The following is a 21,561-nucleotide window of genomic DNA, read 5'->3' on the forward strand; positions in this document are numbered from 1 at the left end:
GGGAACAGATGTGTGAATTGTATCCTATCAGAGGGAAAGCACGAGCGCGGTCTCCATACTTTCTTTCAGCTTGCCAGTTAAACCTGGCCAGGTTACAATTTTTTCACTTTAAATAATAGAATTTTGAAATGTTTCCCATAATTTGCATCTTAGAAAATTAGATTTTTTTTTTAATACAATTTAACAATTTACTCACATAAGAATTGGAGAGGCCCTTTCTTCTCAGGCGTCTTAAACTGGAGTAAGAGAAGAGGTACGGCTTAATCTACCCCGTCCTCTGGCCGCTTTATTGGGCGGACGTCACTGGGAGGTAGCAAATCAGCTTACACTACAAAGGATCATAACTGGCGTCCTATTAGCAAATGACAGGCTGCTATTTCACAACGTGAAAACGAGTGGTTTACAAGCATGAACAGCTCCCAATTACAAGTTATTGATAGGTCAAATCAGGGCAACCAGGCTAGTTTATGCCTTATCCATCCCTCTCCCATAAAAGCTTCTATGATAACCAATGGGGTAGTTGGCACACACATTACGGACTCCCATGTTGCTACTTAGGAAGCAGCTGCAGGACAAAGCCGGAAAATATTGGAGATCAATGTATTAAAAGAGTTGAGGTTTGGAAGGTCAGAAGTCCATGGCATCGTCAATCAAAGTATTGTACAAACGCAGCTCTTGAAAAGGTGAACTGCAGTTTGAATAACTATTTCAAGCAGGCCAACTTGTTTAACCCTTTAACAATTGGATAAGCTAGTAACACACTGCATGTCTATTCTTTCAATCTCTTTTCTGCACTGAAGGAGATATCAACATTTCTACATGTATATGGAAAATTCAACCGGTGAACATGAATGTTAAACAATTATGTGAGGGAATCTCTGCAATACAACAAGTTGGAGTATTAGCTAAATATATAGTTGGATGAATTGTGTGTAATTCATTTGTAGCTATAACACACAAGTAATAGCATTTGGGGCAATTCATTGTCATCTGTTTGATCTTCATTTCACAGACTGCAGATAGAAGGATTACCAGTTGTCAGACTGGCTAATATTTGCATTATACCGTATTAAGTTTCAAAAGCCATCCAGCTGTATCTGATGAAAACCTAGGAGCTCCACGGCAAATCTGTGTTCGTATACACAACGATTGCAATTATGATGTGCCATAAATAATTTGGGCTCAGAGCAAATTCTCCCTATATTTACCAAAGATACAGAATCAAACCAATATTTGCAGGGCTGAAAAGCTGGATCGGAATCAGACTAAAAATAAATGATGTCGATGAGTAGTACTAAAAGGTAAAGTGCAACCCATAGAGGCATTACTTCTGTTGGGTAAGCAGGTGACAGGACTTCACACGGGGCATCTCAGGAAGCTTTAAAAATAATATGTTAGAGGAAAAAACTGTGCAAAAAAGATGAAGCATCTGCTGCCCAAAGTATCACAGCCAAAGTGACCACCTAATCCTAACTTCCAGGCATAGGCTCAGTTAGTCACGGTTATATACCTCCCATCCAAACAGAGTAAATAGAACTGTATGGTGTACAACAGCCGGAAAATCAGACCTGTGTTTAGCCATTCACATTGCCTAGTTTGAGCAATGCTGTTGAATTAGCTTGCATGTTTTATTACATTAATCCATTCAGACAAAAATGGATAGTAAGACCGTTTACTTGCACTTACAGTACAAAAAAAACCCCAACATCGTGCAAGTGGTTTTGTTAGAAATGCCACACCCAACTACTTCCCAAAGTTCACTAACTAACAAGTCATTGTGTACGTATGTTTTAATTCTACTCTTTTAGCACAACCATTAACATGGGGAGAAATAGCCTATGCTGAAGATTCCAATATGGAAGATCCCCGGGGTGAGACTAAATACCAGCTCTGTGTAGCATTGGGAAAGTCCCTTTCATTATATGAGACTCAAGTACCTCACAAAAACATTAACTTGTATTATCAGAGGAGGATCCCAGCTCTTTCTGAACAATATATACACTGTAATACACAAAGGTTACCAGTGTATCCTTTAAAGCTGCAGTTCAAGCAATATCCTGCATGTGTGTTTTTTTTTTTAATAAATCAGTTCTGTAGTAAGAAAAAATACTTTTAGCATTTTCTGTTTTAAAAAAAACAACTTTGAAAGACCAATTTTCTTGTATTCTATTTTAACAAGCATGCTTGTTACTATAGCAACCATTTACATTCCCCACATCTAAAGATGTCGCCAAACTTTGCCGATCAATAGACAGAGAACGAATTGACCGGCAGCTATGCAGTTCTTTAGGTAATTAGAGATTGCCCACATGAAACTATTGAAGTAAAAAAAAAAGAACTAAAAAAAAAAAAAAAAAAACGGGAGCTTGAACTGCAGCATAAAGTGTCTGTTTTATTGCCAATTATGTACCGTCAGACACAGCTTTGCATTCTAGTCCAATTAAGAGAATATACCGGTAAATTGATTAGCATAACATCCCATAGTGCATTTACTTGTGCGCACGTTATCGCAAATGTATATGAGCAATAACATTGCTGCCATAAACAGACACAAAGGCCAAGAACGTGGGGGCAGATGTTGCTAAGCGAGTGCCTTTGAAGGATAATGAAGCATTTGGAACTCAAAAGGTTATAACTACATTTTTTTAGAAAAACAAATCAGGGATCAGTGTGTTCCTGACATCAGTTTCATGCACTTCCCCCAACAAAATGCATCAAGAGGAATAGGTGCAGCAAGCAGAAGCGGTAAGGAAATCTGTGAATGCTGGCAGGGGAGCGAGGGAGAGTGAAAGGAGAGTGAGAACAACCTTTTGTAGACAATTTTCAGATCTCTCCATTCCAGGAAGCTGCACATTTTCGGCTTGCGGGCTAACACAGTCTGGACGAGCTCCCTGGTGATCTTCTTTTTCTCTTTGTCAGACAGCGGCACGTACCACTTCTGAAGCCGAAGCTTCCCCTGACGGCTGAACAGCAACATAAACTGCATCTGTGGAACAAGAAGTGAGAAAAGACACAATGTCAAACCACAGTACGGGGGAAAAAAATAGGATTGGGGAATAAGAAAGGACCCTTTGCAGGGTCATCAGCAGGTACGGTAAAAATCTATAAACAAAATCAATAAAATATTCATGACTTGTCTTCCAAGAGGCATCTCGATGCAGGCACCAATACAAGGACTGCTGCGGAATTCGATTTCGCAGAAGATCTAGGGCGTGCAGTGCGACTTTACATCACAATAGAGAGGTTATTCAGAAACAGAGGCTGATCTGCATGCATAGCTTTGGTACAATCTCAGTCACAACCCCGTGACACATGTGAGGAGAGGAATGGTTGTGGGAGTTACCAAGCAGAGAGAGGGGGGTGGAGAGGAGAATGCATCATCCAGATGGGGGTCAGGCTGGAAAACTTAACCTCTTAAGGACGTATGCACTACACTTTTCCGTATCAATGTATGCATGTATGTATATCTTTATTTGTAAAGCGCCATCCATCTGCATAGCGCTATACTGCAGTTATACACATGACATAATAATAGGAGACACAATAGAAATAAATACTACAGACATAAAAGTAACATTAAGAAAAAGAGTCACTGTCCCAAAGAGCTTACAATTGAAGTGTTAAGTAGGGAGAACTTATAGAGACAGTAGAAGGGTGTCTGAGATATATAATATCAGCCAGGGAAGCTACCCAAATGCTTCACTGAAGGTGTGTTTTAAGATGTGTTTTAAAGATGGAGAGAGAGGGTGAAGGGCCAGAACTAGTCTGAAGTTTAAAAGGAAGGACCTCTTATCCTAACAAGATCATCATCTCTCCTCAGGTAATATCCCACATCTGAATCCTGTCTCCTTCAACTCTTAATTGAATTAAGCTTTCACACCTAGGCAGGGAACACCCTGGGTGGAAAACTGTTTTAATTTGCCTCAGATGTGCTAATTAAGCAGACAGAACCAAACTGTCAGGTGACTTTTTAGGCCCATATAAACCCAGTCAGAACAGCTAGTCTGCTTGCAGCACATTGTAAGTGGCAGGACAGGACAGGGCAGGACAGGGCAGGACAGGACAGCTGAAGTTTAAAAGGCAGTTGTGAAGAAGTGGACAACACCTATTGGCCCAGATTCCTGTATTTGACCAAAGCTGGAAAGGAGGATAGTATCTATCCCAGACTGCACTTCCCAGAACTTAACTATTGCTGGGATGCTGCCTTTACAATTTATTTTTGCTGTGGCCTCACTTCTTCTCAAATTATACACTTCCTTCTACCAGGCTCATTATGTCTCTAACTCTATTCATATATCTCCATCTCTCCTTTCTTCACCACTTCTGAGTTCACATGAACTCCTTTCTTACCTGCGCCCTCTGACACTACACAGCTATATCCCCTGCACTAAAACCCAACCCTACAAATCCTCTCACATTCTCTTTCTTTGCATGCTTCTCCTCCTTGCTTCTGGGGATATCTCTCCCAATCCTGGTCCCTGTCTTATTCCTACATGCTCTCGTCCTCGCCTGTCAAATGCAAGCTCTACTCCTGGTGTCAACCCCTCCAACCTCATACCCATCCCCTGCCACCCTCCCTCTTCTCTCCCTTTCTCCTGTGCTCTTTGGAATCCACGCTCCCTTTCTAACAAGTTCCTCTCTGTGCATGACTTCTTTCTCTCTCACTCTCTGATCTTATTTGCTATAACTGAGATCTGGCTCACTCAGTCCGACTCTGCTCTGGAAGCTGCCCTCTCCTATGGTGGCCTTTCTTTCTCCCACACTCCGCGCCCTGATGGTAGGGGTGGAGGCGTGGGGCTCCTGCTCTCCCCTCTCTGCCGTTACCGAACCCTTCCTATTCCTCCCTCTCTTGCTTTTCCCTCCTTTGAGGCTCACACTGTCCAGATCTTCTCTCCTTTCCCTGTCCACGTGGCGGTCATCTATCGCCCACCTTCCTCTACTCATTCCCCTTCTGCCTTTCTCTCTCACTTTGAATCCTGGCTCTCTTTCTTTCTCTCCTCAGACTCCCCTGTTCTTCTCCTTGGGGACTTTAATTGCCACACTGATGACCCCTCTCTCCCTTGGGCTTCCCGCTTTCTCTCTCTAATCTCTTCTTTTGGCCTTCAACAGTGGACTGCAGCCAGCAACCACAAGGACGGCCACTATCTCGACCTAGTTTTCACTAAAAACTTCTCTCTCTCTGATTTCTCCATTTCCCCCTTTCCTCTCTCTGACCATCACCTCATCTCATTCTCTCTATCTCGCTTCTCCCCTTCTCCAACTCCATCTACCCCCCGGTTCTGCAGAAAACTGCGCTCTATTCACCTACCCGACTTTGAGTCCACTTTACGCTCCTCCCTCTCCTATCCCAGCTCTGCTACAGACCCCGACAACCTGGTCAGGAACTACAACTCTGCCTTATCCTCCTCTCGATCTACAAGCCCCGCTTTCTCTTTGCCGTCCTCGCCCTTCTAACCCCTGACCCTGGCTAAATTCCCACACGCGCATGCTACGTTCCTCCACTCGTTCTTCTGAACGCCTCTGGAGGAAATCTCATACTCTCGCAGACTTCCTTCACAACAAATTTATGCTATCCTGTCACAACTCTGCCCTCTCGCAAAAAAGGTGGAATCCATACGTCAGAACATCCCGTCTGTTTCTTCTTCCCATCCTACACCTCTTCCTAACTCTCCTCCTGCCTTCCTTGACTCTTTTTCCATGGTCTCAGAGGAGGATGTATCACTGTTTATCTCCTTTTCTTCCTCTACCACTTGCCCTCTTGACCCCATTCCCTCCCATCTCCTAAAAACTCTTGCTCCTACTATAATCCCTACGCTCACACACATTTTTAACTCCTCCCTCTACTCTGGTACATTTCCCTCCTCCTTCAAACATGCAACAGTTATACCATTACTCAAAAACAGCAAGCTTGACCCTACCTGTCTAACTATCGACCTATCTCCCTTCTGCCTTTTGCCTCTTAACTCCATGAAAGTCTTGTATTCTCTCGCTTGCTCCATTTTCTCAACACCTATTCTCTCCTAGACCCTCTACAATCTGGCTTCCGCACTGCTCACAACACGGAAACAGCCCTCACTAAAATAACTGACGACCTCCATGCAGCCAAAGACAGAGGTCATTACACTCTGCTCATATTACTCGACCTCTGCAGCATTTGACACCGTGGACCACCCTCTTCTGCACATTCTCCATACTCTTGGTATTTGAAACAAAGCTCTATCCTGGATCTCCTCTTACCTCTCCAATCGTACTTTGTGTCTCTTCTGCTAACACCACCTCCTCCTCTATTGATCTCTCTGTGGGGATACCCCAGGGCTCTGTCCTGGGACCTCTTCTCTTTTCTCTGTACAGACTCTCTCAAGGTTACCTAATAACATCTCTTGGGTTTAAATATCACCTCTACGCTGACGACACACATTTACTTTTCAACACCCGACCTTACACCTGCTGTACAAACCAAAGTTTCTGAATGTCTCTCTGCTATATCATCCTGGATGGCCCTCCGTCGCCTTAAACTCAACATGGCAAAAACAGAACTCCTCATATTTCCTCCCAAATCTGGCCCTACTACCTCCTTCCACATTACTGTTGGAAGTACGATCATTCACCCAGTAGCCCAAGCACGCTGCTTAGGGGTCACACTGGACTCCCCTCTCACATTCAAAACGTTTCTAAAACCTGACGCTTTTTCCTCCGCAATATCACCAAAATACGCCCGTTCCTCTGTTGCTCGACTGCTAAAACTCTGACTCAGGCCCTCATTCTCTCCCGTCTTGATTACTGTAACCTCCTGCTGTCTGGCCTTCCTGCCTCTCACCTGTCTCCCCTACAATCTATCCTAAACACTGCTGCCAGAATCACTCTACTCTTTCCTAAATCTGTCTCAGTGTCTCCCCTCCTGAAATCCCTCTCCTGGCTTCCGATCAAATCCCGCATCTCACACTCGATTCTCCTCCTCACTTTTAAACCTTTACACTCTTCTGCCCCGCCTTACATCTCAGCCCTAATTTCTCGTTATACACCATACAGACTATTGAGTTCTTCTCAAGGATGTCTTCTTTCTACCCCCTTTGTATCTAAAGCCCTCTCCCGCCTTAAACCTTTTCCACTGACTGCCCCGCACCTCTGGAATGCCTTTCCCCTCAATAACCGACTAGCACCCACTCTATCCACCTTTAAGACCCACCTTAAGACCCACTTGCTTAAACAAGCATATGAGTAGCACTGTGGATAATACTGGACACATGATACATAAAGCTTGGCCCCCTGCAGACGCACTTACCAGAACTCGAGAGAAAAAGAGAAAAAGAGAAAAAGAGAGAGAGAGAGAGAAAGAGAAAGAGAAAGAGACTGGCTAATTATAGCATATAAATAAAAGATGGATGATCAGAAAGGAAAATGCCAAACATCTACAACAATCCATTAACCCTTTGCGGTCCAATTAATTGTTTTACTAAGTGCGCCAGCAGGTCTAATTTAATTTTGAAAAAAAAAAAAAAGCCCACATATAGCTCAACCCCATTATAGCGCGTGCACACTCGCACCGCACGCACTCGCACGCACTCGCACCACACACCACACCCCTACGGTGTCAGCTGCTGGGGCATCGTTGGGCTGCCTGCGGGGATCGGTGCGGGGGGGGGGGGGAGACTGGTGCTGGGCTTGGGGGATCGGTGCCGGGCTGAGGTGCGGAGCTGGGGGGAGGGGGATTTTGTGCGGGGCTGTGGGGGGGGGTCAATGCGGCTTCTGGGAGAAATGTCCGGCTGCCAGCGACACACTCCAGCTCTTCCCCTCTCCTCCCTCCTCCGATCCGACATTGGACCGCAAGCAGAAAAATATTTTGTCGGATATATTCCGACATTCGACCGGAAAGGGTTAAAGATGTACAAGAGAGGGACAGAGAGCCCTGTGCAGAGGCAGATTTATATGGACAGACAACGAACAGTTCAGAGCTGGGTTTTTCAACCAGGGTTCCAAGTAACCCTTGGGTTCCCCGGGCATCCCTAAAAGGGTTCCCTGCAATTTTCTGGTCATTTGAAAATTGTATCAAATACAGAAGAATTTACAATGCATCTGATCACAGAATTGCTATTAGAGAGGGTTGGGGGTTCCTCAGAATTTCCCTTTGGCCTCCTTAACCAAAAAAAGGTTGGAAACCACTGGTTCAGAGAATGGACACAGTGATAAAATCTACTAGGATAGGAGCAACATTTTAATAGCATTAAGTTATGTTGGTATTTTATTTTATAGCAGTTTAAGCAATAGAAAATTATAGATTTTATTTTTTAAATTCTAATGTACATTTGATTCAAAAGTTCAATTAAATGTATGGGGGGTATAGAACAGCCACGTTATACCTACCTCCGTCTCCGGGTAAGGCCCAGCAACACAGGTAGGGCTCGGGGTTGGGGTCTGGAGGGGGGCTTTTAGATATTCCTTAATTCTGCTCTGGCACTTACTTTAGCAGCCGAACAGGGTTCCCCGCATGGAGGATGGGCCCCTAAATCTGGTGGTAGCTCCGCCACTGGGAAGGGCATTCCAGGTGTGAGGCCATAAGCGAGAGGACTTTAGATACAGAAGGGGGTAGAAAGAAGATATCCCTGAGCAGAATGCAAAGAGGTGACGGTGTATAGTAATAAATTAGGGCTTAGATGTAAGGAGGGGCAGAGGTGTGTATAGCCTTAAAAGAGACCGGGAGAGTTTTGTAAGTAATACAGGATTTAATCGGAAGCCAGGAGAGGGATTTCAGCAGGAGAGATGCGGGGACAAATTTAGGAGAGTAAAGTGATTCTAGCAGCAGTGTTTTGGATAGATTGTATGGGAGACAGGTGAGAGGCAGGAGGGCCAGACAGTAGAAGGTTACAATAGTCGAGATGGGAGAGAACAAGGTCATGTGTTCGTTTTAGCAGTAGAGCACGGGGAATTTTTTATTTACATAAAAACCATTGGCAGGTTTTAGCAACATTGAGAATGTGAGGGAGGAGTCAAATGTGACACCTAGGCAGCCTGCTTGTGATACTGGGTGTATAATAGGGCTACCAACAGTAATGGAGAAGGGGGCAGTAGGGCCAGGCTTGGACAGAAGTATGAGGAGCTCCATCTTTCATCTTAAAGTTTGAGCCGGCAAGGGGACATCCAGGATGATATAGTGGAGAGACATTCAGAGACTTTGGTCTGGGCAGCAGGTGTAAGGTCAGGGGTTGAAAGGCAAATGAGTGCGACGTCAGCATAGGGGTGATTATTTGAAACCAAGAGATGTGATATGGTCACAGAGAGTGTGTAGAGAAAAGAAAAGAATGAGCATCGATTGCAACCCTTAGCATTAGAAACATGTCATATGTAACCTGCCTAAATGAGAATTTCGAATGGGAATCTAATTTCTGTGGTGTATGTATGCATGTCTTTATTTATATAGCACCATTAATGTACATAGCGCTTCAAGCAGTAATACACATTACAATCATATAAATATCAAATAATACAAACAACACATAATGGGAAGACGTGCTTCAGACATAAAAGTAACATTTAGGAAAAGGAGTCCTTGCTCCGAAGAGCTTACAATCTAATTGGAAGGTAGGAAGAACGTACAGACAGTGGGAGGGTGTTCTGGTAAGTGCATCTGCAAGGGGCCATGGTTTATGTATGAGGTGTAAAGTATAAGCCATGGAGCTACTCGTATGCCTCGTTAAGTAGGTGTGTTTTAAGGTGGGTCGTAAAAAGGTGGACAGAGAGGGTGCTAGTCGGATATTGAGGGGAAGGGCATTCCAGAGGTGTGGAGCACTCAGTGCGAAAGGTTTAAGGCGGGAGAGGCTTTAGATACAAACGGGGTAGAGAGACGACATCCATGAGCAGAACGCAAGAGTCGGGATGGTGTATAGCGAGAAAATAGGGCTGAGAAGTAAGGAGGAGCAGAAGAGTGTAAAGCTTTAAAAGTTATGAGGAGAATTTAGTGTGTGATACGGGATTTGATATGAAGCCAGGAGAGGGATTTCAGCAGGGGAGACGCCGAGACAGATTTTGGAAAGAGTAGAGTGATTCTGGCAGCAACGTTTAGGATAGATTGTAGGGGAGACACGTGAGATGCAGGAAGACCGGACAGCAGGAGGTTACAGTAATCGAGAGGGGAGAGAATGAGGGTCTGTGTCAGAGGTATAGCAGTCAAGCAACAGAGGAAAGGGCGTATTTTTGTAATTCTGCGGAGGAAAAAACGACAGGTTTTAGCTACTGTAGCTTTCGAATGTGAGAGAGGAGTCGAGTGTGACCCCCAGACAGCATGCTTGTGCTACTGGGTGTATGATAGTGCTTCCAACAGTTATGTGGAAAGAGGCAGTAGGGCCAGATGTGAGGAAATATGAGCTCCGTTTTTGACATGTTAAGATTTAGTCGGCGGAGGGCCATCCAGGACGATCTAGTGGAGAGACATTCAGAAACTTTAGTCTGTTCAGCAGGTGTAAGGTCAGGGGTTGAAAAGTAAATGTGTGTCATCAGCATACTGGTGATATTTGAGCCCAAGAGATGTGATTATGCCACCTAGAGAAAGTGTGTACAGAGAAAAGAGAAGGAGGTGTAAGTAGGCTATGTTTATAAACAACAGCCAGCGAGTCTAAAGAAAAAGAAGTGCACAACAGGGGGTTCTCAAACATTGAACTTCTCATTTACAGAACACAAGAGAGAACATGAAACAGGATCTGATCATTGCATTATCAAAGCAGCATGAAAAGCAAAGGAAGAAAAAGAAGAAGCAGATATGTCCTTTTTTTGAGCAGGCTGAGAGGCGGCATATAAAATGGGGGTTAAAAGGCAATGCCGGGACTGAAAAAAGTGGGGCTGACAGAAGGCTTCAGGACAAGAAGACATTAGCAGAGGTTAAAAAGATAAGGATTACGAAGAAGAAAGTGGAAGAAATAGGCAATCACAAGTTGGGTGGAGTGGAAGAAAAATAGAATGTGAGTATTTGAGCAGAAAAGACTGAGTCCTTCAGGTCTGGCTAGTTAACAAGGAATAAGGGAAAGGAGAATCAAGAGGAGCGGCATAGAGAGGCAAGGTTAGCACAGAGGTGATGTATACTGATGTACAGTATACATCACACGGGAGGCACTTCTGATATACAGATGTAGCAGCTATTACGGTCTTCGACACCACGACAGAAACTCGGCACAAACGTGGCGCTGGGCGAGGTGGCAGCCGCAACGGCACTGCATGGGGTCCATTCCTTTCAATGGTACCCTGCGCAGCGCTAACCCTCCTGGGCTGCAATCGCTGAGGTCACAGGACGACACGCTGCTTCATCTTTACACAGTACAGATGTAGCCAGCCTTTCCCCGGATTAAAGCTGCTGGGAGAACCGATACAGAAGAATGGACCCCGTAGGAAGCTTGGTTTTTAACTTTCCTGAAGCAGCAACATTTTGTTTGTTTTGCTGCGGCTCAGAGGAAGGAAAATCTGGCTACATGTGCATGTCATTTCCACTTTGAACCTTTACTGGTACAGATCACTATTTAAATGTCATTGCCTTCGTTAGAAAATATTCAAATCATCTCAAGTACATGTTTTACTCATTTATATCTTGCAAAAATATATATATAATATTTTTCATTTCAGCACTCACTCAAGCACAACAGCTACACATGTCTGTCTGACTAATGATAGCATCCAAATTACTGTGAAAAAGAACAGAGCAGGTAGAATAATTTATCTATCTTTGGGGTAGATCATTAAAAGCGTTAAATATGGGCCACTAACGTGATGTGACCTAAAAAGGTATCCCCAAAGCTAAATACATGCAAAAAAAACAACAGATTTAACGTCATGTTCAGTTAGCACAGCCTTGCGTAAGTTTCAAATAACATGCCGTTAAGTCGGTCTTATGCAAAGATGGCGTTACTTCTGTCAGGGCCCAGAATAGGTTCTATAGGAGATCTAGATATATTGTATATAAAATAATTGAACATAGGTCGCAACCAGGTGGACAGATTGTAAATCAAATTATACAAATAAGCAGTGCCTCGAATGAAGGTAAATCGAGAAAGCAATAAAGTCCCAACTTCTGTTAATATTATATCGAAGCAGATAGCAAACGTTTTCCTAAGTGGTTGGAAAATATTCATTACGGCGAGTTAAGAAGGATGAGACGTAACTGGAGTGATACGAATATATTTGAAGAACAGGCTGTGGCAATTATGGAAAAATTTAACGCTAAAAATTACAGCAGTACTATTGTTAATATAGCTTTTCAAAAAGCTAAAAATCTTGACACAAGAACTATTAACGTACAAAAAAAAAAAACTGAAAAAGCGGTGTACTTTAAATCTGAAGATGGAACAATCTGTGTTCCATTCAAAACACAGTAAAATGCCTTAGCACCTAAAATACGGAAGCTGCTTAAAAAACATTGGCATTTGGTTTTGAAAGACCCCATATTGCAAAATCATTTACCTTCCAGTCCACAAATTATTTTCACTAAGGCAGACAATTTAAAACACCACAGGCGCACATACAGATGCAGCGGCCGTTATTCGAACACTTCACGCGGTGTATACCTCGGAATACCCACGTCATGGCGCGGGATTTCTTCCAACCTTACCCCTTTGCGGTCCAATTCATTTTCATTAAGAGCGCCAGCAGGTCTAATTTAATTTAAAGGGGGGGGGGGGAAACCACATATAGCGTGATCCGCACACACACTGCACACACACAGCGCACACTCACAGCCCCACCGTCCCTCCCGGTATCAGCTGCTGGGGCACCGTGGGGCTGCCTGCGGAGATCGGTGCTGGGCTCGGGGGAATCGGTGCCGGGCGGGGGAGGATTTGGTGCAGGGCTGGGGGGGGAGGGGGGTCAGCAAAGCTGCTGGGGTACGGGGCTGCTGATGGGGATGGTCCCGGGCTTCAGTGAGGCTGCTGGGGTGCGGGGCTGCTGATGGGGATCGGTGCCGGGCTGGGGCGGGAGGGTGGATCGGTGCTGCTGCTGGGGTGCTGATGGGGATTGGTGCCGGGCTGGGGGGGGAGGGGGATCAGTGCGGCTGCTGGGAGAAGTGTAAGGGGAATGCTGGGGAAATCCGACATTGTACCGCAAGTACTAAAATATTTTGTCGGATATATTCCGACATAGGACCGCAAAAGGGTTAAGACGCGAGTGCAGGAAATGACATTTTAGTGTTCTGGCTTTTAAAACACCTGAAATTGACACAGTACTGTACACATTGCAATTCATTCATTTCATTGCACCCAAAGAAACAGAATCTATGAAATTCAAACAAAGCAACCGCGATAAACACGTGTGCCTGGGGCGATTGGCCGCGTTAATGCCGCGTGGAATACAGCAGCGCACACGAAAACGGCACCGTGATTTGTTCGAATAACGGCCGCTGCATCTGTACTTTTTTAGATGGGAAAGGGTTTCATAAATGTTTGAGATGCAAAATGTGTAAAATGAACCCACATGAGAACAAACAGGTCAAAAGTTTTTCATTTACTACAACAAAAGCTCAATTTATTATAAAGAGCTTTATTAGTTGCAATACAAGTAATGTAGTGTATTTAATCCAGTGTCCTTGCAACAAACAATATATTGGTAGAACTAGGAAAAAAAACAAATAAAAAAAAACAAACACTTAGGTTCGCCTAGCATATCACCAATATACCAAAAGGACTGCTTCAGCACAGTCTTTCCAAACACTTTAAAGAATGTCATCACCAAAAATCCTATGGGAGTGTTATGTATAGGAATTCAAAAACTTGCTCCAAACTGGAGAGGAGGAGATACAATTAATGACATTTCAAGATTAGAAACAAAGTGGATACACTATGAAAACCGGCCCAAGTCCCTTTTGGATTAAATGCTGAAATCGATTTAGGTGCGTTTCTAAATGAATACAGTAGTGTGAATTAGCTTACTCCCCACTGATTCATTTCAACTAGTTTGCATATTCCTTATTTTAAATTAGTTACATATAATTCCCATATGATGAGTTGTTATAGCTGGTCTTTCTATGATTATGTTGCATTTTCTTTTCTTATTTATATATATTAAACATGCCTTTATATTTTATTTGGAAATCTATATTTGTTCTATTGTATTGTATAAAAATATTACATATATTAAAATTGTTAGGCTTTTTTAGTACCTTTGTATAAATTGTGTTTGTTTATGTGTCTTCATGCAGGTTTGAAGTCATGTTTGGTTAATTGAGCATTATAACAAACCTGAAAATTTAGGTGTGCTTGTTCTCAATTTGCCAATGGCGATGTGACTAGATGTGTATTTATCTTGAGTGCACATAGAATATTTTATTGCTCTTGATGAAGTTCCCACGCTAGGAACGAAACGCGTAGAGCTATACATCTTTTATCTTAATGCTTTTATATGCTATATCTATTTACAGATCAAATGTTTGGCTCCAGAGAACATTATACAGTGCAATAGTCCGTGTGTTACGAATGCGCAGTTACTGCTGTGGACATTGGCATCTGACGTCACAGCCACGTGATCGTGGTAGTCACACAGGGAATCCCAACACCGGAGAGGTGACTACACTGCTGAAGCAGCACCCAACCAAGCACCGCAAAACAACTCTGCAGGAGTTAAAAACTCCAGGCACTGAGGATGACAAACAGAGAGGGAGCCAGCTGATCAGTACACTGGTTGTCTGTGAGGTGACACACACCCACACTGCCTGATTTTATCAGCTATGTTATAAGTAGCCAATTTGCTATTTCCATATAAAAAGTTGCTGTTTCATACTTCACTATTGTGACCCTTTTTTCATTCTCTTTAGGACCAAGAAAATTGGGACTTGGTTACTACCCTGAACACCTTGCGTGACACATTGTGTATTATTTTATTAATTACTGATATTTGTATCTGCGCCCATTATTCATTTTGTCTGTTTTATATATGTTAACCTGATTGTGAGGTTAGGGAGGGAGAAAGAGACGGGACGGGGCGGGGGAGAAAGAGACGGGACGGGAGAGAAAGAGACGGGACGGGAGAGAAAGAGACGGGACGGGAGAGAAAGAGACGGGACGGGAGAGAAAGAGACGAGACGGGACGAGGGAGAAAGAGACGAGACGGGGGAGAAAGAGACGAGACGGGAGAGAAAGAGACGGGACGGGGCGGGGGAGAAAGAGACGGGACGGGAGAGAAAGAGACGGGACGGGAGAGAAAGAGACGGGACGGGAGAGAAAGAGACGAGACGGGACGAGGGAGAAAGAGACGAGACGGGGGAGAAAGAGACGAGACGGGAGAGAAAGAGACGGGACGGGGCGGGGGAGAAAGAGACGAGACGGGGGAGAAAGAGACGGGACGGGAGAGAAAGAGATGGGACGGGAGAGAAAGAGACGGGACGGGAGAGAAAGAGACGAGACGGGACGAGGGAGAAAGAGACGAGACGGGGGAGAAAGAGACGAGACGGGGGAGAAAGAGACGGGACGGGAGAGAAAGAGACGGGACGGGAGAGAAATAGACGAGACGGGACGGGGGAGAAAGAGACGAGACGGGGGAGAAAGAGAAGAGACGGGACGGGGGAGAAAGAGACGGGACGGGAGAGAAAGAGACGAGACGGGACGGGGGAGAAAGAGACGGGACGGGGCGGGGGAGAAAGAGACGAGACGGGAGAGAAAGAGACGGGACGGGAGAGAAAGAGACGGGACGGGGGAGAAAAAGACGAGACGGGAGAAAAAGAGACGAGACGGGAGAGAAAGAGACGGGACGGGGCGGGGGAGAAAGAGACGAGACGGGGGAGAAAGAGACGGGACGGGGGAGAAAGAGACGGGACGGGAGAGAAAGACGGGAAGGGAGAGAAAGAGACGAGACGGGACGGGGGAGAAAGAGACGAGACGGGACGGGGGAGAAAGAGAAGAGACGGGGCGGGGGAGAAAGAGACGGGACGGGACGGGGGAGAAAGAGACGAGACGGGACGGGGGAGAAAGAGACGAGACGGGACGGGGGAGAAAGAGAAGAGACGGGGCGGGGGAGAAAGAGACGGGACGGGACGGGGGAGAAAGAGACGAGACGGGACGGGGGAGAAAGAGACGAGACGGGACGGGGGAGAAGGAGACGAGACGGGGGAGAAAGAGACGGGACGGGGGAGAATGAGACGGGACGGGACGGGGGAGAAAGAGACGGGACAGGACGGGGGAGAAAGAGACGGGACGGGACGGGACGGGGGAGAAAGAGACGGGACGGGACGGGGGAGAAAGAGACGAGACGGGACGGGGAGAAAGAGACGAGACGGGGGAGAAAGAGACGGGACGGGGGAGAAAGACGAGACGGGACAGGGGAGAAAGAGACGGGATGGGGAGAAAGAGACGGGACGTGGGAGAAAGAGACGGGACGGGGGAGAAAGAGACGGGACGGGACGGGGGAGAAAGAGACGGGACGGGGGAGAAAGAGACGGGACGGGGGAGAAAGAGACGGGACGGGGGAGAAAGAGACGGGACGGGGGAGAAAGAGACGGGACGGGGGAGAAAGAGGCGGGACGGGGGAGAAAGAGACGGGACGGGGGAGAAAGAGACGGGACGGGGGAGAAAGAGACGGGACGGGGGAGAAAGAGACGGGACGGGGGAGAAAGAGACGGGACGGGGGAGAAAGAGGCGGGACGGGGGAGAAAGAGACGGGACGGGGGAGAAAGAGACAGGACGGGGGAGAAAGAGACGGGACGGGGGAGAGACGGGACGGGGCAGAAAGAGACGGGACGGGACGGGGGAGAAAGAGACGGGACGGGTCGGGGGAGAAAGGGACGGGGGAGAAAGAGACGAGACGGGACGGGGGAGAAAGAGACGAGACGGGACGGGGGAGAAAGAGACGAGACGGGACGGGGGAGAAAGAGACGAGACGGGACGGGGGAGAAAGAGACGAGACGGGACGGGGGAGAAAGAGACGGGACGGGACGGGGGAGAAAGAGACGGGACGGGGGAGAAAGAGACGGGACGGGGGAGAAAGAGAGGGGACGGGGGAGAAAGAGGCGGGACGGGGGAGAAAGAGACGGGACGGGGGAGAAAGGGACGGGGGAGAAAGAGACGGGACGGGGGAGAAAGAGGCGGGACGGGGGAGAAAGAGGCGGGACGGGGGAGAAAGAGACGGGACGGGGGAGAAAGAGACGGGACGGGGGAGAAAGAGACGGGACGGGCGGGGGAGAAAGAGACGGGACGGGGCGGGGGAGAAAGAGACGGGACGGGGCGGGGTGAGAAAGAGACGGGACGGGGGAGAAAGAGACGGGGAGAAAGGGACGGGACGGGGGAGAAAGAGACGGGACGGGGGAGAAAGGGACGGGACGGGGAGAAAGGGACGGGACGGGGGAGAAAGAGACGGGACGGGTCGGGGGAGAAAGGGATGGGACGGGACGGGGGAGAAAGGGACGGGACGGGGGAGAAAGGGACGGGACGGGGGAGAAAGGGACGGGACGGGGGAGAAAGAGACGGGACGGGACGGGGGAGAAAGAGACGGGGGAGAAAGAGACGGGGGAGAAAGAGACGGGGGAGAAAGGGACGGGACGGGGGAGAAAGAGACGGGACGGGGGAGAAAGAGACGGGACGGGGGAGAAAGAGACGGGACGGGGGAGAAAGAGACGGGACGGGGGAGAAAGAGACGGGACGGGGGAGAAAGAGACGGGACGGGGGAGAAAGAGACGGGGGAGAAAGAGACGGGGGAGAAAGAGACGGGGGAGAAAGAGACGGGGGAGAAAGAGACGGGGGAGAAAGAGACGGGGGAGAAAGGGACGGGGGAGAAAGGGACGGGGCAGGAGGAGGGGGGCAAAGAGAAACACGACGGGGCAGGAGGAGGGGGGCAAAGAGAGAAACGACGGGGCAGGAGGAGGGGGGGCAAAGAGAGACACGACGGGGCAGGAGGAGGGGGGCAAAGAGAGACACGACGGGGCAGGAGGAGGGGGGGCAAAGAGAGACACGACGGGGCAGGAGGAGGGGGGGCAAAGAGAGACACGACGGGGCAGGAGGAGGGGGGGCAAAGAGAGACACGGGGCAGGAGGAGGGGGGGGCAAAGAGAGACACGGGGCAGGAGGAGGGTGGGCAAAGAGAGACCCGGGGCAGGAGGAGGGGGGTCAAAGAGAGACCCAGGGGCAGGAGGAGGGGGGGCAAAGAGAGACCCGGGGCAGGAGGAGGGGGGCAAAGAGAGACCCGGGGCAGGAGGGGGGGGGCAAAGAGAGACCCGGGGCAGGAGGCGGGGGGCAAAGAGAGACACGGGGCAGGAGGAGGGGGGCATAGAGACACGGGGCAGGAGGAGGGCATAGAGAGACACGGGGCAGGAGGAGGGGGAAAAGAGGCACGGGGCAGGAGGAGGGGGAAAAGAGGGACCCGGGGCAGGAGGAGGGGGAAAAGAGGCACGGGGAAGAAGGAGGGGGCAAAGAGGCACGGGGCAGGAGGAGGAGGGGGCAAAGAGGCACGGGGAGGAGGGGGCAAAGAGGCACGGGGCAGGAGGAGGAGGGGGCAAAGAGGCACGGGGCAGGAGGAGGAGGGGGCAAAGAGGCACGGGGCAGGAGGAGGAGGGGGCAAAGAGGCACGGGGCAGGAGGAGGAGGGGGCAAAGAGGCACGGGGCAGGAGGAGGAGGGGGCAAAGAGGCACGGGGCAGGAGGAGGAGGGGGCAAAGAGGCACGGGGCAGGAGGAGGAGGGGGCAAAGAGGCACGGGGCAGGAGGAGGAGGGGGCAAAGAGGCACGGGGCAGGAGGAGGAGGGGGCAAAGAGGCACGGGGCAGGAGGAGGAGGGGGCAAAGAGGCACGGGGCAGGAGGAGGAGGGGGCAAAGAGGCACGGGGCAGGAGGAGGAGGGGGCAAAGAGGCACGGGGCAGGAGGAGGAGGGGGCAAAGAGGCACGGGGCAGGAGGAGGAGGGGGCAAAGAGGCACGGGGCAGGAGGAGGAGGGGGCAAAGAGGCACGGGGCAGGAGGAGGAGGGGGCAAAGAGGCACGGGGCAGGAGGAGGAGGGGGCAAAGAGGCACTGGGCAGGAGGAGGAGGAGGGGGCAAAGAGGCACGGGGCAGGAGGAGGAGGGGGCAAAGAGGCACGGGGCAGGAGGAGGAGGGGGCAAAGAGGCACGGGGCAGGAGGAGGAGGGGGCAAAAAGGCACGGGGCAGGAGGAGGAGGGGGCAAAGAGGCACGGGGCAGGAGGAGGAGGGGGCAAAGAGGCACGGGGCAGGAGGAGGAGGGGGCAAAGAGGCACGGGGCAGGAGGAGGAGGGGGCAAAGAGGCACGGGGCAGGAGGAGGAGGGGGCAAAGAGGCACTGGGCAGGAGGAGGAGGGGGTAAAGAGGCACGGGGCAGGAGGAGGGGCCAAAGAGGCACGGGGCAGGAGGAGGGGCCAAAGAGGCACGGGGCAGGAGGAGGGGCCAAAGAGGCACGGGGCAGGAGGAGGGGCCAAAGAGGCACGGGGCAGGAGGAGGGGCCAAAGAGGCACGGGGCAGGAGGAGGGGCCAAAGAGGCACGGGCAGGAGATGGGGGGGCAAAGAGGCACGGAGCAGGAGGAGTGGGCAAAGTGACACGGGGCAAAGTGACACGGGGCAAAGTGACACGGGGCAAGAGGAGGGGGCAAAGTGACACGGGGCAAGAGGAGGGGGCAAAGTGACACGGGGCAAGAGGAGGGGGCAAAGTGGCAGGGGGCAGGGGCAAAGTGGCACGGGGCAGGAGGAGGGCAAAGTGGCAGGGGGCAGGAGGAGGGGGCAAAGTGGCAGGGGGCAGGAGGAGGGGCAAAGAGGCAAGGGGCAAGAGGAGGGGGCAAAGTGGCACGGGGCAAGAGGAGGGGGCAAAGTGGCACGGGGCAAGAGGAGGGGGCAAAGTGGCACGGGGCAAGAGGGGGCAAAGTGGCACGGGGCAAGAGGGGCAAAGTGGCACGGGGCAAGAGGAGGGCGCAAAGTGGCACGGGGCAAGAGGAGGGCGCAAAGTGGCACGGGGCAGGAGGAGGGGGCAAAGTGGCACGGTGCAGGAGGAGGGGGCAAAGTGGCACGGTGCAGGAGGAGGGGGCAAAGTGGCACGGGGCAGGAGGAGGGGGCAAAGTGGCACGGGGCAGGAGGAGGGGGCAAAGTGTCACGGGGCAGGAGGAGGGGGCAAAGTGGCAGGGGGCAGGGGCAAAGTGGCAGGGGCAAAGTGGCACGGGGCAGGAGGAGGGCAAAGTGGCAGGGGGCAGGAGGAGGGGGCAAAGTGGCAGGGGGCAGGAGGAGGGGGCAAAGTGGCAGGGGGCAGGAGGAGGGGCAAAGAGGCAAGGGGCAGGAGGAGGGGGCAAAGAGGCAAGGGGCAGGAGGAGGGGGCAAAGAGGCAAGGGGCAGGAGGAGGGGGCAAAGAGGCAAGGGGCAGGAGGAGGGGGCAAAGAGGCACGGGGCAGGAGGAGGGGGCAAAGAGGCACGGGGCAGGAGGAGGGGGCAAAGAGGCACGGGGCAGGAGGAGGGGGGGCAGAGGCGCATGAGCGGGGGCAGAGGCGCATGAGCGGGGGCATAGAGACATGTGCAGGATGGGGAGGGAAGAAACACGGGGCAGAAGGGGACAAAGAGACACGGGAGGGGGGAGGGTATCATAAAGAGACAGCGAGTAGACGGGCAGAAGAGATACGCTGGTACATAGCAAGCAGCCGCCGATACACAGGGTCAGGTTGGGGAGATGGAGCGATGGAGCGGGTGAGCGGGTGAGCGGGTGAGCGGGTGAGCGGGTGAGCGGGTGAGCGGGTGTCACATACCCTGACGCTGCGGGGACAAGGAGCGAAGCGACCCCGACTCCTCTGACAGCGAAACAATCCGCGTCACGGCGCCGACCCACCGTACGTCATCACGTCACGTGTAAGGGCGTGGCGGAGCCGAGGGGTCCTCAGTCAGTGCAGTGTGCTTGGATGGTGTGAGTGCTGTGCTTGCATGATCTCTGCCTCTGCACACGTGACTACTCACGCATATCCAGTGACCACAATGAGCGAGGGATTCTGCAATGAAAACAAATGACATTTGCAATGGGAAAGTGCTGATTCCAATAAGTGAGACGCTATTAAACGTGCTAAAAATCAATAAGACTAACTCCAAATAATGAAGACAAACTTTTGTCTGCCCCTCCACCTTACCTTTTCTCTGCCCCTCCACCTTACCCTTTCTCTGCGTCAACCATGGCGAGAGACAAGGTAGCAGGGGCACGCAAACTTTTTTTTTGCTGCACTCCCCCCCCCCACCCCCACATCCCCCACCCCCACATCCCCCACCCCCACATCCCCCACCCCCACATCCCCCATCCCCCACCCCCACATCCCCCACCCCCACATGACCCGCGGCGTAATTTTACGTCACATTACTGTGGCAACCATGACAACCGTAATGTCACATGACCCTGCAGCGTCATTTGATGCCGTGTTGCCATGGTAACCTCAGTAAGTAGAGGTTGCAGAGCGGCCCCCCAGCATTTAATTTAAATGCCTGTAGGGAGAACGCGGGACCTCTGCAACTGCCCGTGCCCCCCCCCCCCCCCCCAAAAAAAATCTTGTGCCCCCCACTTTGCGCACCACTGAGGTAATGGACTTACAGAGGCCTCGCACTCTCCCCCGGCATTTAATTTAAATGTGGGGAAGAGTGTGGGGCCTCTGTAA

At 50.1% G+C, this 21,561-nt stretch overlaps 1 protein-coding gene across 10 annotated transcripts in view; it reads right to left on the reverse strand.

Moving 5' to 3' along the window:
* Nucleotides 1–20,823, reverse strand: part of AP1S2 (adaptor related protein complex 1 subunit sigma 2) — a 58,128-nt gene extending 37,305 nt beyond the window's left edge. For 5 of the 10 annotated variants that reach the window (XR_012800411.1, XR_012800412.1, XR_012800409.1 and 2 more), the window contains exons 1-2: nucleotides 3,134–3,320; nucleotides 2,808–2,986 (exon numbers count right to left, since the gene is read on the reverse strand). Coding sequence is in view for 5 of the 10 variants with exons in the window: in XM_075594123.1 (XP_075450238.1) it covers nucleotides 2,808–2,986; nucleotides 3,134–3,151 (197 nt within the window). In the remaining 5 variants the exon portion in view is untranslated. Of the gene's footprint in view, nucleotides 1–2,807; nucleotides 2,987–3,133; nucleotides 3,321–20,673 lie in introns of those variants that run through there. The other 5 variants (XM_075594128.1, XM_075594126.1, XM_075594125.1 and 2 more) reach the window with 4 other exon arrangements.
* Between the last annotated feature and the right edge of the window lie 738 nt (nucleotides 20,824–21,561).

Source organism: Ascaphus truei, chromosome 3, assembly GCF_040206685.1.
Source record: "Ascaphus truei isolate aAscTru1 chromosome 3, aAscTru1.hap1, whole genome shotgun sequence".
NCBI classification, from domain to species: domain Eukaryota; kingdom Metazoa; phylum Chordata; class Amphibia; order Anura; family Ascaphidae; genus Ascaphus; species Ascaphus truei.